The sequence below is a fragment of the Lupinus angustifolius genome, chromosome LG20 (assembly GCF_001865875.1).
Source record: "Lupinus angustifolius cultivar Tanjil chromosome LG20, LupAngTanjil_v1.0, whole genome shotgun sequence".
NCBI classification, from domain to species: domain Eukaryota; kingdom Viridiplantae; phylum Streptophyta; class Magnoliopsida; order Fabales; family Fabaceae; genus Lupinus; species Lupinus angustifolius.
The window spans coordinates 258,818-275,396 of record NC_032028.1 but is presented as its reverse complement, the minus strand read 5'-3'; the positions used below and the strand labels follow the sequence as shown (position 1 = coordinate 275,396).

Sequence of the window (16,579 nt, the reverse complement as noted above, 5' to 3'; positions counted from 1 at the left end):
TTAATTCTCTGTGACATTATGGTTGCAACCCCTTTATGGTTGTTGCCATTATGTGAAACTCTAAGAATATACAATTATAGCTTTTGGCTAAGTGATAAGTGCTTCACCTAATAAGTGCTATATAAATCCTTTGGGCCTTATTTTGGTTAAAATTGCTTGTATATTTCTAGATCCAATATAAATAGCCTTTCTTATTTATCTATTATCACATTGCATGCAATATCACATGTCAAAAATGTCAAACTCATGTTAAACCATTAACTATATGTTAGTGTACAAAATATAGGTCAGAACTGAAGTGCAATGTACTGCTTAAATTTGGTTCCACCAATGTGGTGATCATGATATGAAGCCTCCTTTATAATCACACAAAACTTGCAAAGAGTTCTAGTTCCTTTTACCATTCTTGAGATTTCGTAGAGCCATAACAAGCTGCTGTCTTTCGCCTTCTACCTCCGCGAATTTCAGACTAATCTCTGAATACCTTTCTTCCATTTCTTTCAGCTCGCTTTCCATATACTCGTTCCTTTCCTTTAGGGCTGCCACTTCACTTAGCAACTCTTTTGTATCGCACTCAGTTCCATGATTATTTACCTCATCCGCCGAGCAAGTTTTTAGTTCACTGTCAGAGTAAGAATGAGACAAAAATTAATAAAAGTGAGTTATTTGATAATGGAAGATATGAAGAATCATGATCATGTTCAAGGGAAGTAGGGAACTATGGATTCAGATGAGAAAAAATGAATTTGATTTGTACCTTGCATTAGATTGAGAAACTTTGTTCTCAGCTGACTTGTCTATTGTTCCTCCTTCAGACTTGCTTGCAGCATCTATTCCCTTTTCATGTTACAAATATAACACCAGTATGAGTTATTCCATAACATCAACATATCAACTAATGTGTACAAAACAAAGTTAAAGTTTGATATGGTATTTTCTTTTAGCACAATTTCATGTTTGAGATCTTCAGCTTATTGCATAGAACTTGCTTAATTGAGTTGTATCGTGATTTGTGAACCACAAAAAAACTCAACTTTCTTATTCTGGAAATTGCATAACTAGTTTTATATTATGCTTGATCTTTTTTTAAAAATAAGATTTTCAAAAGTTATTTGTGGATATTCAGAGAAGACCAAAATGCACATATATATGCTGTAGAGGTTTTTCCCCCCTATTTGTACTTCTTCATATTACTATCGAGTATGACATATTTACATATTCATTTGGTATGAGAAATGGAATTTTGAAACAACACATGATTTAGTCTTTAAGAAGAAGCAGGTAAGGAGAGTAGCCAAATACCTAAACCTGCCTGGTTTAAATTAAAAGTAATAGTTAGAAACTCGGAACACACCATTAGAAGTAAGTCCATGCTGATTAATTCAAACATTTGCTATACAATATATAATTAATTACAAATTTATAACATGTGATGAACATAATGATTGGAAGGCTTGTAGGAAATTCTAGATATTATACTGTTTCACAAAAGTTGTGCTGATTTGTTTGGAGTCAAAGATTAGTCCTAACTTCTCGCTATTGTGTAGTTCGCTAAGTCATAAGGAAGTTGTGCTACCATTCAAACTGTACTAATATGCAAAAGCAAAATTAAGTTCTTAGTTTCTGATTTTAAATATGGTACCTGAACAATTACCTTTTGCGTTTCTGATTTTGACTTCTTAATATGTGCCTTAGCGGAAGGAGGTGCAGCACAGTCATTGTCTCTTGAAGTTAAATTCATATGTGAAACCGGTGCTCGTCCTTTGTTATTCTTGAGCTTCTTTTCTGCAGTACTTAATTCTGCTTCCTTCTTCTTCAGCTCTCCTTCTAATTGAGATATCTGTTTCTTCATACTTTCTTTCTCCACTTGCTCTTTTTGCAAACTATGCTTTACATCTTTGTGTCGGATATTAAAGGTTTCTATTTCTGACAGTAGGGTTTCTACTTCACATGTTGTTTCTGAATCTGTCCTTTCCACCTCGGTTATTTTCTTTGTTGGTTTCAGTTTAGACAACACATAATCCTCTGCTATCAGCTTTTTAATTTCAGATCTGAGCATTTGAATTTGCCTTGAGAATGCAGCATCCTTTTCATCATTGGTGCTTTCTGCCTCATTAAGTTGTTTAGACTTAACTTCTAGCTCTTGTGACATTTTTTCTATTGTTTTTCCTTTTGAATCTATTTGGTTCAAGAGTTGTTGCAGTTTCAATTCATTCTGATCTGTTATAAGCCTGAGCTCTTGATTGCATTTCTGAAGCATCTCTTCAATAAGTTTGTTTTGCTGCCTCAGCTCATTGGCTTCTTCAACTGCTTTCATGGTCATCTTTTCATTCTCCTCAACTTTCGAAGACATCTCAATCGAAAGCATTCGATATTCCTGTTGAAACTGCTCAGATGTGAGATCATTATTGTGTCTTGCCTTTCTCAATGCCTCCTCAGCTTGGATGGCCCGTTCTTCCTGCTCAATCTTTGCACATTCCATGGCATGGAGATCACCTTCAAATTTCTCTGATTGCAAAGTCAGTTCCTTCTGCAAAGACTCAACTTCATTTTCAAGTTCATTGATGGAGACCAAAGATTCTGAAAGTCCAACTTCCTTTGTCTTCATCTTTTCTTCTAATCTCTCAAGTTTTAATTCAAGTTGCTGTATAGTAGCCAAAGCAGCTGAATGTTCATTTTGTAACATAATTTTTTGTGCTTCTCCCTGCTTTAACCTCAAAGAGATATCCACATTTTCCTTCTTTAGAAGCTCATACTCCAAGTTGAGCTCCTTTATTTCGTCATTTAGATCTTCATGTTGCTTATAACAAATGTCTAGTTCATGATTCTGGTCTGTAATTTTATGCTTCAAAAGATCTAATTCTGGGGCATCAGTATGCTCTTTATTAATGCTTCGAGATTTTATATTAGTAGACAGATCCGATATTTCTTTATTCTTTTGTTCCAGCATTGCTTCAAGCTCTGTCACAGCCAAAAGTAGTTCAGAGTTTGAGTTTTGTGTCTTCTGCAGTTGCATTTGAAGATTGGAACTCAACTCTTGTTTATAAACAAGTTCTTCCTTTGTTGCCTCTAACTGAAGCTTAGTGTCATCAATCTCAGACTTCAATGTTTTAGAAGCTTTGCTCTCATTGTTGTAGTTCTGCTGGGTCTTGAGTTGCTCATATTTAGTTTTGAGCACATCTTTCTCATCTCTGAGGCTGTTTATTTGTCTTGACAAATTCTGTCCCCTACTGCTTTCTTTTTCTATCTGCTTCCGAAGTGACTGTAACTCTAGTTCTGATAGTTCTGCCTGCCTCTTTAGAGAAGCAATTTCACTTCTGAGATTTTCAGCTGCATTACTATCCGAAGGCTCTTTTAATCTTTCTCTTGGAAGATTGTCTTCTAGGCTGTTTGTCCAGTCACCTAAACTTCCATCTGATGCTGAACCCGTTGACCAATCTGTGTTTGATCTCTTATGTGCTTGAGCTTCTTTAGCAATGGCCTCAACAGGTCCTTTTGATGGCACTGAATTCTGCCCATTCTATAAGATAATAATGAAAACTAATGTGAATATAATTCATTAAAATGGGTTAAGTGAAATTGTGAAAATGTCATGGATGAGATTTCAATACAATTTTACAAATAAACTGGTCCTTGAATTTTTCTCCCCCATTTTTAACCACACATACCATTGGAAGTTTTTGTTTAGAAAAGTTTCAACCATGTTAAATAGAATTCTTATGAGACCTTACTTCATCGACATAACAACTTCCATCTGCACTGCCAAAGCTCAATTGGTTTTTCAAGCTTCCATCATTGTAAAGTCCTACAGATTCGTTATCTTCCCCATTTCTGGAATTAAGGTATAAGGTCGTATTGTAAGCACACATATGAGAGAAGTAAAATTAAAAGAAGCATCAGGAAATTTACAAAGGGTAAATTAACTGGATGATTGAACATTTTCACCTTTCAGCTGTATATCCTTCCACATTCTGAATTGTCACCTGTCTCAAAAGATATCAAGTTAGAAATCATGAATGGTGTTCATCATCTGACTGTGCTGAAGGAAGTAGTTTTAGTCTTTTAGATACGAAAGGAAACAAGCTCCCCGTGAAACTCAAATTCATAAGACAAGAAATGAAAAAATGGAGGGAGATAGTGTTGGACTTTAGGAATGAAACTAACCAAATACACTTTTTCGTTCATCAAATAGCTACTTATAAGTAATAACGGAGGAAAATAACAGAAACAAACTGATAACACACCTAAAATATAAAATACCAACTACCTAGATGAGATGTTTATATGTATCTCAACTCCTAAATGATGAAAACTAGCTGAAACATATTCTAAAATTTCAAAGTTCAGAGTAAATTGCAGCAAATCAAACACAACTCAACAGACAGAGGGTACTAACATGTAAAACTATGCCTGAATTGGCAAACTTTAGGGGTAGAGAAACAGTTAGCGGCTCAATTTCTGCTACAAAATCGGCAAAATCAATTGAAGCTTCTCCAAGAAAGCCAGATTTTGAAGATCCCTGCAACAAAACCTACAAAATTAGACTTTCCAACCAACATTCTGCCTAGTTAAAGTGGTGTGAAATTAGAGGTACTGCTTACAGTTGAAACAATGAAATGGTATATCTTTTCATGTAGTTTTCCTGATTTTGAATCCCTAACAAGTTTAACAGATTCAAAAACTGGATTCTCCCATAAGCAGGTTCCATCCTGAACAGAAGTTTTCTCTAGTTTCACTGTTGGCTTTCCAACATCATCTGGCACCAAAGATACCATCAGTGCTGACTTTTTCATCTTTGGCACCTAACAATAAAAATGAGATTCAGAACAAGAACAAACACTTCCTTCAGAAGCTCAACAATTACAATGGTTTATGTATAACACTCTAGTTCTAACCAAAATCAACTATGACATAGAGTGTAAATCTCAAACTTCCTGAACATTTTGATTCAACTATAAAAGCTAACACAAACCCTTTTTCAGATTTAATTACATATGACTAAAGTTTAAAAATTTATTTGTTATGGTCTTACCTGAGTTGCCTGAAAATCCAATTTGAATACAGCTTTGATCTTCTTCTTCTTGCTCCATGACTTGAACATCTTTCCAGGCTGATAATAAACAGTGCAGTTGCAATGCTGTATATGCAAGAAAAGCTTTTTTATGAGTGGCACCTAACCTAATAAGTGATTAAATCTGGAAATAATTGATTTGTGAGAGATTCAGTTAATGAATAAATAAATGGTTGGAATAAAGTGTGAGGACAGTGTTGTGAACTTCCTCCTTATTTCTTGGCTAAGATACTGAACTTGCATGATTAGCAAACTATATTACAAACAAAAAAGCAATAAAGAAAAAACAAATAATGATATTAAAATTTAGAAGCTTCTCCAAAGATTACTTTACAGGGGACACAGCTGAAACGCATTATTGTCTACTTTTTCCTTTCAAATGAGGAATTTTGAAATGACAACATTGACCCAACACATGTATGAATGTAGTAAACAAAGTTAATTATAAAATAATTATGTTGGGTTAAGAGAACTTGCCTCTAGCTTGAAATGAAAAGGTAAAAATTGGAGTTGAGAGAGAACAGGGGTTTCAAATCAGTAACTAGATTGTAACATTAGAAACAGTGATGAAAATGACAATTTATATTTGATCAAAAGACAAAAACTTGTATGAAGACTCATACAATATATATTAATTGGAATTAAATTGTTAATGTGTTGACAATATTTTATTGGTTATCTCCACATACATATGTCTCCACACAAGTATTCCTCTCATAAAAATTACCAAAGGGGTTAAATAAAGAGGGAGCATAATAATCCATGTGCATATGTGCTGGCTTGGATAAACACCAACCCACCAAGACATAAATGTAACACCTTTATGCTCAAAGGACATTATGAGAAAAAGTTTTATCAGAAATGAGTTGTTATTGGTCCCCACCCATAATCAAACTTCTACAACATGTATTCATGTGATAACAAGCAAGTAAACTATGTATTCAGCACATGCCTTTGTCGGCGCTCAAACAGACCTTAGGCTTAAACATATTGGAATTATAAACTAAGTAAATATTAAGCAATTAACACATCCATTATCAAGGATAAGGTAGAATTATTTGTTTTGTCGTATGCATTATCAATTATTATATGTTTATACTTAAATATATATATATGATATGATATAACCTTAACCCTCTAACAAAGGCCATAGTGTTAGTTGTAGCTCGACCTTTGGTTCATGATAAGTATATTGCTTAAGTTTAAGTTTAAAAATCTTTGTTTATGAACATTGTTTAATTCTTCAGTATATTTTTGCTAAAAGTAGTCATTTGTCCTAAATCCTAATGGTAAAAGGAAACTAAGTTTCAATTCCATCATCACCATAAACTTAGTTTATAATAATCTAAAAAACAAAGTTAATTACATTGGAGCAGAATAGTGAATGCCCAGGTGGGTAAAATTGCATAGAGGAGCTTATACATATCCATAATTATGGTATTCTCAACTGTTTTGATGGCTTTTCAAAAGTGATGGCATAGAATTGATTAGGAAAGATGGTGTGAAAAGTGGTCAAATAGTAGTAAAGTGGTTGGACTAATGGAGCTAATGAAGGACCAAAAACTGACACAGGCTCAATAATGATAATAAATAAAGATTACTCACACACTCCTTCACAAAACTAAAAGTCTTCAATAAAGGAGGTGCATATTATAGATGATTATACATACATATACATACACAATTTGAATGTTACTCATCACTCATCAAGTGATGGCATAGCTTGGCTTGGCAGATTAGTTAACTCTTATATATACATATATATATGTATATTGAGGATTATGGATTTTTGTAAGAGTTGTTGTTATGAAGTAAATTGATATTTGATAGCAGTTCTTCTATATGGACTCTTATCTTCAATGTACGTTTCCTTTCTTTTTACTTACTCCTTCTTCTTCTTCTTCTTATGCACTTGGGTTACCAATGAATTGTTAATTGTTCAATTCACGTCATTAAAACCTTCCTAATTTATAAGAAGAAGAACAAAAATGCATCATCTAGATGGAACGAACAAAATTTGAAGTTGTGAACATATGTCATCTCATTTGGCTTTTACAATTTGTTATTTTGGTAGGAACATATTGAAGCTCAACCAAGTATGAGTTTTAATGTATCAAGACATGTCCATGTCTAGATCCACTACTACATTTCGCCATTATTTTTTCATGGGTCCAAGGGAGTGAAAATGAAATCAACACTTGTCTCTAAGTTAGTCTTACTTGGATACTAATTTACAGTGTGTTCAAGTCTTTAAAGCATATTTATTGTCATAAGTCCCTATCACTTAAAAGGAATGTAACACCATAAATAAAATTACAAGATATATCAGGCTCATCAATGCAATTTTTTAGTTCTTGGGTTGCACATGTTTTTGGCAACAATAATAATCAACCAAAATAATATAACTATCTGATTTGTCTTACTGATACTATGTTATTATCTGTTTTACTTATAGAAAATACATACTACAATATTTTAATGACCAACATTATATGCTACTCAGATTAGAATAGTATCTTATTGATAATGTTAGAATGATTACTACTTGGATTATTGGGGTAGACTATTTTAGAACAACTTCAATAATTGTATTTTCTTTTTGTTGCCAAATGCCAACTCATAAGAATACACTTGTACCTACCACACCCACCCAGCTAAGCTTGGAGTTAACAGTTACCTTCCTCCAACCATAATATCCCAACCAATGAACCAAACATTGTCCCTCCATCTATATCTTATCCCCTCCTTTCATATTTTTTTACTTTCTTTGAACTAGTAATAATCTCTCCACAACTTTTTCTATCACTTTTTGTAAAGAGAATTCCTATATTCTGAGTGTTGGAAAAATGACAGAGGAACAACCCAAAAAGGTGGAATCTGCTGCATCAACATCAGATCCTCCTCCTCCTCCACCACCTGCTCCAATTGAACCTGAACCTGAACCTGTTGTTCATCATGACAAACCTATTGATGACTCCAAAGCTCTTGTTCTAGTTGAGAGTATAATACTAATACCTCCCTCTCTTATGTTCTATCCTTTATCACATGTTTACCTTTTTATTTCATTTTAATTGATTAAGGTAACCACTAACCTTTGTTATTGTCAGAGCCTGATGAACCTGCTGGAGAGAAACCATTAGAGGGTTCTGTCAACAGAGGTATGTCAATTACCATTATGACACTTGATTATCCTTTTCTGCACTTTACTTCATATGCTGTGACATTACATAATAATATGTATGCTGTTTCATACTTTCATTCTTTTTCAGATGCTGTTCTTGAAAGAGTTTCAACAGAAAAGAGACTATCACTAATCAAAGCATGGGAAGAAAGTGAAAAGTCAAAGGCAGAGAACAAGTAAGATTTTGCATCACAAGCTTAAGGATCTATACATGTTTCATATCTTGTGACCACAATTGGTAACACCTCCAAGATAGGGATTTATGTTACTTCACACCTTTCATCTCTTAACTTATATAAGCTTTAACCTGATTATGTTATAGAGAGCTTATGTAGATTTGTTACTATCAAATTGTTCCTAATTTTTCATTGAGTAAGCATAATTGGAGGTTTTAATTAAACAAAATTAGCATGTTACTATAACATCACAAATTCGTATTATTTATCATGAAATTTGTTTCTTGTCCTTATTTAACAAATTTTCATTGCTAATTTATATGAAATTGTTGAGCAGAGCTCACAAAAAGGTTGCAGAAATTTTAGCATGGGAGAATACTAAGAAAGCCACTACAGAGGCTGAGTTGAGAAAGATTGAAGTAAGAATTTATTTCACTAGTAATTAAAAGATATGCTTTGAGTGCTACTGAGAAGGAGAGAAAAACTGAGATCTCTCTTTGTATCTGATAGGAACATCTGGAGAAGAAAAAAGCAGGGTATGCAGAGAAGTTGAAAAACAAAATAGCTACTATACACAAGGAAGCTGAAGAAAAGAGGGCAATAATTGAGGCCAAAAAAGGGGAAGATTTACTTAAGGCAGAGGAGTTGGCTGCAAAGTACAGGGCTACTGGAACAGAACCAAAGAAGCTCCTTGGTTGCTTCTGATGCTGAAACAAAACCAAAATGCTGTGCTATCATTATTGTTATGTTATTTAATTTTGGTGTTTTTTTCTCCATGTTCATTTATTATGTGTGCATATTGATATGTTGGTGTGTGTATATACCAATTACTTTGTGTACAAAGAAATTGAACTATTCAAGTTGGTTGATTACAAGTTTCTACTTTCTTGTCGCATTAGGCCACCAACCATTGCTAATTCTGCCTTATTACAAGACTTGATCCATGTTTGGAATACTTTCCATTTATATTGAATATACGTGCATATTTCCAAAGATAAGATAGATATCTTAAAGACATGTCAAAAAATTCGAGAGATTTGATACTTCATAGATATGAGATTTGTTTATAATGAAAATCATGGGATGGTTGTTTCTTAAGCAAGACTTTGTAGGAGGCTATAAATGTTAAAATACTTGTGTATCAGGATAGCAGTTAAATCTATATGCTAAGGACCAGTATACATATAAGCACCAGTTATAATGATACATCTGAATCCATTAAGGTAAACTTGAACTCTAGCAACTATTCCTCTATCCTTCATTCCTCCCTCTAAACCAACGAGCAACTAACAAAATGGACCTCAGTGTTGGAAATGAGGGAATCACTTATATGGATGCATTTACAAAAGGCAAAAAAGTGAAAATTACTACTACATAATAGTATTGCCTTACCCTGAGGAAACTGTAAGTGTGTCCCAGAATCCTATATCACCATCAGGCACATCTAGCAGGTGCTTCAATGCAGATTCAGAAGCATCGAAAAATTCGTAGTTTCCTGACTCTAACGCACCACCTGTGTCATCATCTTCAAGTTTTGGTTTGTAGCTACCTTCCTCTTCTTGAGTCATCTTAGCAAAAGTGCTAGTGTTTTTCACCTGTACAACTGAACATGACTCCAACTTTGATGATATTGATGATGATGCTTCTTGTGAGACATGTCCTTGACACACTACTCCTTCTTCCTTTCCCTTAATCGTGCGAAATGAGTCTCCAACCTCAGAATGCCAAAGTTGAAGATAGCAATCGGTGTATGTTTTATTACTTGTTGACCAAGAATTAAGCAATGGGGATTCCATTGATAACCTTGCCTCTGCCTCAACTCTGGCACTTTCCCATTGTACCATGTGATGTGTAGAAGGAGACTCGGACTTGATAATCTTTGGATCAGGACTTGCATGTGGCTTTTTAGCACTTCGGGTATGATCTGACCCAGAGAGGTGCTTCTTTAGATGGGTGTTCCAGTAGTTCTTAATCTCGTTGTCAGTTCTTCCTGGTAGCTGAGATGCAATAGCAGCCCATCTAGAAGAAAGCATGGTTACTGGTTACATACAAAGTGAATGTAATATCAAAAGTACATACCAATGTAGTCACATATTGAAGTAAGCAAGAGATTATGTGGATCTTCTGTGATTAAATTTTGAAAATTAAAACTTCTCCTTTACCACTTCACGTATCATTGAGTGCAGGGGAGGGAATCGGCCAACCGGCTCAGGGGAGGGAATCGGCCAACCGGCTCAGGGAGGCCCATGGCCTAGCCTCTTTCCGGTCTAAAATCTATTTAGAAAACAAGACAGGATTGAAGTTTTTTAAAAGGCCTAATTAACTATGAACTATGCATACTAAAGTATTGAAGTAAAGTGTAGTGCTCAACCTATTTTCATCCATACTTAGGATGAAACAAAGGATAAGAGTAGTGGCAATAAAATGAAAACATCAGAGACTGAAACATTATCTAAGGGAAGAAATCACATTTTCCCTTTACCTTACTCATCTAACAATATGAATTTAAGCAATGCAACATACTTGTTTTGCAGCTGATGAGTAAAATCAACAAATGGAGAAAGAATGTGGTACCTATTGCCAAGCATAGCATGAAATTGAATGATAGTAGTTTCTTCTTCATTAGTAAATGGACCACGCTTTATGTCTGGTCGAAGATAATTTATCCACCTCAGCCTACAACTTTTTCCACAACGTAGAAGACCTACTTGTACACAACTTTTATTATTATATTACTTAGGAATATAAGTTTGTAGTACATATAGATATTACTTAGGAATATTAGAAATCATATAAAAACATGAACTAATAAATAAGCAAAACCTTGAAGAAAAATGAATAGTAAGTTGCACCTGCACGGTTGGGTAGTGTACGCCAACTACCATGACCATGGTTATTGATGTAGTCAACTAAGGTTTTGTCTTCTTGAGGGGTCCAAGCTCCTCTCCTTACACCATGTTTCTCACAACAGGGTGCTTTACCCATCTTCTACTACCAACTCATTACCTTATACAATAACACTACTACTGCTTTATTTTTACTGATAACTTTGTATTAATTGATGATCATAAATTAAGATGCAGGGTCTACACATCATCATTAACACAGATAGATGTGTCTCTGTGCATGAGAAAGAGAAAGAGAGAGAGAGAGAAATCACTGAGAGGTCTCTATAAATGCATGTGTACATGACACTTGGGTAGCTTACTCAACCAGGGTTGCATTTATTCAGAATAATACTTATCACATCACCTAGTGATTAAAGGAAATGGTGTGAGATGGTTAAAGCGGTGCAATTGCAGAAAAGACAAGACACAACAGAATACAAAATCATATCTATATATCTAATCAATGTCTTTATTGGTTAAGGTGCATACTCATTATTGACCATGTACCATTTATTATCTCAACTGCCCCTCACCTCATCACTCAAACCTGCATCCTCAATATCGTGTCAAATAAGCCTCACTTATACCATATTTGGTTTAAAGATAATGTTTTTATCTTATCTAGTCATTCATAATCACCACCATTTCACATTGTTTCAATGTTTCATTAATAAAGCTCTGGAATCATTAAACAATATGAAAATCAGGTAACATTATTAATGAAAATCAGGTCTCAAAATGACTTTATCATTTCAATCTGGTGAGAGTGACAATTCCTCAAGAGTCAAGATCAAGATTAAAGATATGATGCTTTATATCATCAAACTTTAATGTTGGAAGGACTCATTAAAGATATCACTATCAAACTAGAGAGGAGTAACTCCATGATGCTTTTGTATCCTATTGCACTCATTTGGATTGGGTAGGAGTAGGAGTGTAGTACATAAATTTTGCAATGGAAGTGCAATTTAATGTTTAGCTATATATGTTAGAAAAAGAGATCAGAGTGGAGTAATGCAGAACCAGAACAGAGGAGAGAAACTCTGTTGTCTAGGGACAGCAACATGTCAGTATGTCACACAAGGGTATTACAAACACAATAAATGTTTAACAACAATTAAGTTGTAGGTATCCATAACTGAGTTTCGTTACCAAAATCGAACGATATCATAATGTTCTATCAGAGTCTAACATAATATTGATCTCAAAATCTTTCATAATTATTTTGTCTAACGTTTTCGTTGGCTGCTATCTGACTCGAGAAATTATATTATTGAATTAACCTCTATTTAATCTCCTTTACTACTTAAAGAAAAGTGGTCTTATATTCCTCACAAACAGCAAACATATAAAAGCCGACATAGCTAGACTATAGGTTACTACAAAAGGCCAATAAAAGTTTTCCTAAAACAAGAACAGCCATTCTTTTTTACCTAACCAAAATTTATCAAAACATCATATATTATCTTAAAGTTACTTAAGAAAATCTCATATTCTAACAACATATATAAATTATTCTTCCTTTCTAAGCATCCTTGTAAGCTTAGCCCCTCATACATACATTGCATCATTGCTTAGGCTGAAGTTGCTACTTAGATCAACCCCAGCTATACACTGGACGAATCCATTTGCCACTATTTGATTTTCAAACTTAAGCTGTGAATTGAACATCTCAGTGGCTGAAATGTGAGTTACACTATTATGATACTCTCCTCCACCAAAGAGCCCTTCTGATAAACAATGCTGCATTGAAGCTTCTTGAAATGTTGGATTTTGATCAAATGCATTCCTCAAGGTCAAAGAGTCATATGAGTTAGAAGAGTTGCCATCATTTACATGATCAACTGAAAGCCACTCAGCAAATAACAGTTTTGGCATGAAGCCTTGATTTATAGCCTCTTTGGTGAAGTTTATATTATGTGTGCCTTGTGTTGCAAGTCTCTGCAGAGAGAGTGAAGAGTCCATGGTATCTGAGCTTGTGGTAGCAGAGTGAATTTGCTTATGAGGTTCCATTTGTTGAGATTTGCCCCCTCTCTTTTTAAGATATGAATGCCACAAGTTTTTTATCTCATTGTCGGTCCTTCCTGGCAAATGCTGTGCAATCTGAGACCACCTGACAAATATAAATATTTTTCTCAGAAAAGAATTTCACTGCAATAAGGGTTGCAGAAAAATGCTACTTCCTTATGATTATCACCTGTCCTATATAAGGCTTTCATTGCAAGGAAGAAAAATGAAAGAAAAAAATGTATGCTAGAAGGGGAAAAAGTTTTTTGTCCTCTCGCTACATCATTCATATTATACTCATAAAAGAAATACTATCAAATAATGATGTGAAATATATAACAAAAAATATGGACTAATGCACGAAGCTCTCACCTAATGAGGTATGAGAATAGGGGATGTACACAGTCTTATCTTCACAAATAAAGAGACTTTTTATGAAGTTTGAATCCCATGATTTTCAAGTTAAGACAAACAATTTTATCATTATGCTGAAACTCAAATTCAAAGATGTGCATTATTAAATTTTCTCCTGAAAATTGCAGAATCTAATTCCTCTTGTCCACATTAATTTGAAAATGTTCACCTTATGATATAAAAAAGAAGATTTTGATTATGATTGGAAAAGTGAAACTAAATGTAGTGTTTTTGCTTACTTGTTGCCCAACATATTGTGAAGGGTGAGGATAGTCTCCTCCTCCTGTTTGGTGAACATCCCTTTCTTTAATCCTGGCCTTAAATAGTTAATCCACCTTAATCTGCAGCTCTTTCCATTCCTTTGCAACCCTGTATTTATGTATATAATAATTCTACTCCATCACCATCATGTAAACATTAAAACAATTACTAGTGCATGTCAATTTCATTTCAACATTTTCAACAATCTACTATTGCTCAAAATTGCAAATCAAAAGTGCCAAAATACTGTGCCTGTCTTTTACAATGAGGATTCTGAACCTTTATTAATAGAGTAATGATACTTGCATAAATTTTATCCTCACAAACTCTCTAAGTTAAACTCAATCAAAGAAGTTACCATATATCCAATTTGCAGTGTTATCTAATAATTTGGAGTGTTTTTAGAAATCGTGATGACATTGTACGACTTTTTGGATTACTAATTTTCCATACAAAAGTTGTGAAACACTTTAACGACTTTTATAAATGGTGTATTTCTATACCAAGAAGTTATGTTGCTCTTTCACGATTTCTAAGTGTGTTTTTTCAATGTCCACAAGTCATGTAGCTTTTTCACGATTTTTGAGTATGTTTTTTTGAGCAATGTGCAGAAGTCGTGCAGTCATTGCATGACTTTTGTGCATGATTTTTCTTCACTAAGAAGTTGTGGAACCTATTCACGACTTTTATGCATGATTTTTTTCTTCACCAAGAAGTAGTTGATCCCTTTCACAACTTCTATATACCAAACTCTACTCGTTTACTAGTTAAAAATTAATAGTTGAGATTTCTATAAAAATAATCCACTAACTGATAACCACTTCGCATGGATGGGAACTAACATCTAGTTCACATGTTAGCCCTTATCGTGAAGATAGAGCTAATACAAGTATTATTTTTCTTCCAAATGCATCAGTTTTTCTTATATAAAATTGACTGGACAAAATTTATTAGATTTAGATCAACTAAAATTCAAAAGTCTTAATTATTGATGTATTTTACTTTTTATTATTGTTAACATTTCTATTTGATAACTTGATCCAAGTTTTAGACACATTTTTCATATAAAAAGAAGAGACATTTGATTCAAGAAAATGAAGGATGTGAAAAAGAAACCAACCTGCCTTAATAGGGACAGAACTCCAACAATCATGACCATGTTTAAGGATGTAGTTTCTGAGCTTATTGTCTTCTTCAGGTGACCATAATCCCTTCCTATGTTTTGGTTTTCCCTTTTCTAGTGGCTGGAACCCCATTTTACTTTAATGCTAAGATTGAAGTCTCTACAAGAGTTATGAAAGACTAGACTATAGAGCATACACAGTCACAAAAAGAGAGGAAGCATATACAGTAACAAAGAGAGAGAGGAAGGGAAGAATAATTGGTATGCAAAACAATGTACAAACAAACTTATATATATTAAACCAAGGATTATTTCTCCATAACATATTCACATAAGAACGTTGACATAAGTAAATAAATGTATAAAGTATAAACCATGAAATGTTGATTATAAAATTTTCTGTCCTGCCACATGGGTTGAAACTCTTGAAAGCATGTTCTACATTACAGAAAGGGTGCAATTTGGAAAATGTTGGAACCTAAGGTAACATTTCTAGCCATATTTCTCTTCAATCATTCATCAAAGTTAGTAATCACATGCTCAAAATCCTCAAAAGCTACATGATTTATTTATTTTTCATGGATTTTATTTTGTAATCAAATGGTTTATTTTAAACATTTGCATGACAAATACTACCAAGAGAACAATCATTCATGACCATATGTTAAATTACTGGATGGTGTGTTTATTATCCCAAGTTCTGTTTTTTGTCCTTGCCGAATATCAAACTCTTTTTTTTATGATAAATGGCTATGTTAAAGAAATGGAAGGGGCCTTCAAGTCTTCACCTACAACATAAATTAGTGTCACTGATGCAACTTCATTTTATTCTCTAGGCAAATATATTAAATGATAATGAGGCAATAATGTGAATGAAGCCATGGAGAAGACTATTCCTTAAGATAGGACACCCAATCACTAATGAGGCTTATTCAATCATCATTTTGTGACGACACTTAACAAATTCTATACGTCCATACACCAATTAAATAGAACTTGATTATGACAAATGTTGATATAGTAATTATTTGCATCATCAATAAAAAAAATAAAAAAATGAGGTTCGACTCATTATACTTACATTCTTAAGAGTGTGAATAATTAGTAAGATATTAGATATAATTGTAGGATAAAGATTATGAGCTTTAGCATACTTATATCCTCGTGTTCATGATAGGTTTTTATTTGGTGTTTATAATTAATAATTATAATAATAAACTTGAGTTTAATATATAATATTTATTTTTTCTTCCAATATTGATAATATTATATATTTCAAGCATGTTTCTATTGTTACTAGGTGCACCATATAAAATACGCAAAACTGATGATTTTATACCATTCACGTTCAAAATAAAGTATGCACTTTCATGTGTAAATCTCAAATCCTATAAACAAATATGCGCTCTAACATAACTCAATTTGAAAAGAGTTAAAAGCTAACATAAAAGCAAACTT

At 33.6% G+C, this 16,579-nt stretch overlaps 4 protein-coding genes across 7 annotated transcripts; 1 reads left to right on the top strand and 3 right to left on the bottom strand.

Annotated features, from left to right (window-relative positions):
* Positions 103 to 5,661, bottom strand: LOC109335913 (putative leucine-rich repeat-containing protein DDB_G0290503). 3 transcript variants are annotated; one of them, XM_019572170.1, is made up of 9 exons: positions 5,549 to 5,661; positions 5,033 to 5,137; positions 4,602 to 4,802; positions 4,397 to 4,519; positions 3,946 to 3,983; positions 3,732 to 3,831; positions 1,655 to 3,520; positions 758 to 837; positions 103 to 622 (listed from the first exon to the last, which is right to left on the bottom strand). In XM_019572170.1, the coding sequence occupies exons 2-9, from the start codon at positions 5,099 to 5,101 to the stop codon at positions 388 to 390; spliced, it is 2,712 nt and encodes a 903-aa protein (XP_019427715.1). In that variant the 5' UTR covers positions 5,102 to 5,137; positions 5,549 to 5,661; the 3' UTR covers positions 103 to 387. The 3 variants fall into 3 exon arrangements, with proteins under 3 accessions (XP_019427715.1, XP_019427714.1, XP_019427713.1); XM_019572169.1 differs by having other exon boundaries at positions 5,033 to 5,139; positions 5,531 to 5,659; XM_019572168.1 differs by lacking the exon at positions 5,549 to 5,661 and adding an exon at positions 5,401 to 5,489.
* LOC109335918 (remorin-like) lies at positions 7,761 to 9,306 on the top strand. 2 transcript variants are annotated; one of them, XM_019572182.1, is made up of 6 exons: positions 7,761 to 7,814; positions 7,894 to 8,071; positions 8,179 to 8,229; positions 8,341 to 8,428; positions 8,766 to 8,847; positions 8,939 to 9,306. In XM_019572182.1, the coding sequence occupies exons 1-6, from the start codon at positions 7,776 to 7,778 to the stop codon at positions 9,131 to 9,133; spliced, it is 633 nt and encodes a 210-aa protein (XP_019427727.1). In that variant the 5' UTR covers positions 7,761 to 7,775; the 3' UTR covers positions 9,134 to 9,306. The 2 variants fall into 2 exon arrangements, with proteins under 2 accessions (XP_019427727.1, XP_019427728.1); XM_019572183.1 differs by lacking the exon at positions 7,761 to 7,814 and having other exon boundaries at positions 7,879 to 8,071.
* Positions 9,203 to 11,490, bottom strand: LOC109335915 (myb-related protein 308-like). The gene is made up of 3 exons (XM_019572176.1): positions 11,281 to 11,490; positions 11,003 to 11,132; positions 9,203 to 10,447 (listed from the first exon to the last, which is right to left on the bottom strand). Exons 1-3 carry the CDS (start codon positions 11,411 to 11,413, stop codon positions 9,817 to 9,819), a joined length of 894 nt encoding a protein of 297 aa, XP_019427721.1. The 5' UTR covers positions 11,414 to 11,490; the 3' UTR covers positions 9,203 to 9,816.
* On the bottom strand, positions 12,716 to 15,334 carry LOC109335916 (transcription factor LAF1-like). Its single transcript, XM_019572177.1, has 3 exons — positions 15,119 to 15,334; positions 13,977 to 14,106; positions 12,716 to 13,429 (listed from the first exon to the last, which is right to left on the bottom strand). The coding sequence occupies exons 1-3, from the start codon at positions 15,252 to 15,254 to the stop codon at positions 12,868 to 12,870; spliced, it is 828 nt and encodes a 275-aa protein (XP_019427722.1). The 5' UTR covers positions 15,255 to 15,334; the 3' UTR covers positions 12,716 to 12,867.

What these genes read in the sequence shown, in the direction of transcription:
- LOC109335913 (XM_019572168.1), bottom strand. Translation starts at nt 5,427, where the DNA reads ATGCGTTTCAGCTGTGTCCCCTGTAAA. An exon ending in TCAGCTGTGTCCCCTGTAAA is followed by an intron (nt 5,138 to 5,400) that starts GTAATCTTTGGA and finishes TTGCATATACAG; the next exon opens with CATTGCAACTGCACTGTTTA. An exon ending in GTTTCTCAATCTAATGCAAG is followed by an intron (nt 623 to 757) that starts GTACAAATCAAA and finishes TTACTCTGACAG; the next exon opens with TGAACTAAAAACTTGCTCGG.
- LOC109335918 (XM_019572182.1), top strand. Translation starts at nt 7,776, where the DNA reads ATGAACCAAACATTGTCCCTCCATCTATATCTTATCCCC. An exon ending in AAGTCAAAGGCAGAGAACAA is followed by an intron (nt 8,429 to 8,765) that starts GTAAGATTTTGC and finishes ATTGTTGAGCAG; the next exon opens with AGCTCACAAAAAGGTTGCAG. An exon ending in CTGAGTTGAGAAAGATTGAA is followed by an intron (nt 8,848 to 8,938) that starts GTAAGAATTTAT and finishes TGTATCTGATAG; the next exon opens with GAACATCTGGAGAAGAAAAA.
- LOC109335915 (XM_019572176.1), bottom strand. Translation starts at nt 11,413, where the DNA reads ATGGGTAAAGCACCCTGTTGTGAGAAACATGGTGTAAGGAGAGGAGCT. An exon ending in TACACTACCCAACCGTGCAG is followed by an intron (nt 11,133 to 11,280) that starts GTGCAACTTACT and finishes GTGTACAAGTAG; the next exon opens with GTCTTCTACGTTGTGGAAAA. An exon ending in CATGCTATGCTTGGCAATAG is followed by an intron (nt 10,448 to 11,002) that starts GTACCACATTCT and finishes GCTTTCTTCTAG; the next exon opens with ATGGGCTGCTATTGCATCTC.
- LOC109335916 (XM_019572177.1), bottom strand. Translation starts at nt 15,254, where the DNA reads ATGGGGTTCCAGCCACTAGAAAAGGGAAAACCAAAACATAGGAAGGGA. An exon ending in TTCTGTCCCTATTAAGGCAG is followed by an intron (nt 14,107 to 15,118) that starts GTTGGTTTCTTT and finishes ACATAAATACAG; the next exon opens with GGTTGCAAAGGAATGGAAAG. An exon ending in CACAATATGTTGGGCAACAA is followed by an intron (nt 13,430 to 13,976) that starts GTAAGCAAAAAC and finishes TATATTTGTCAG; the next exon opens with GTGGTCTCAGATTGCACAGC.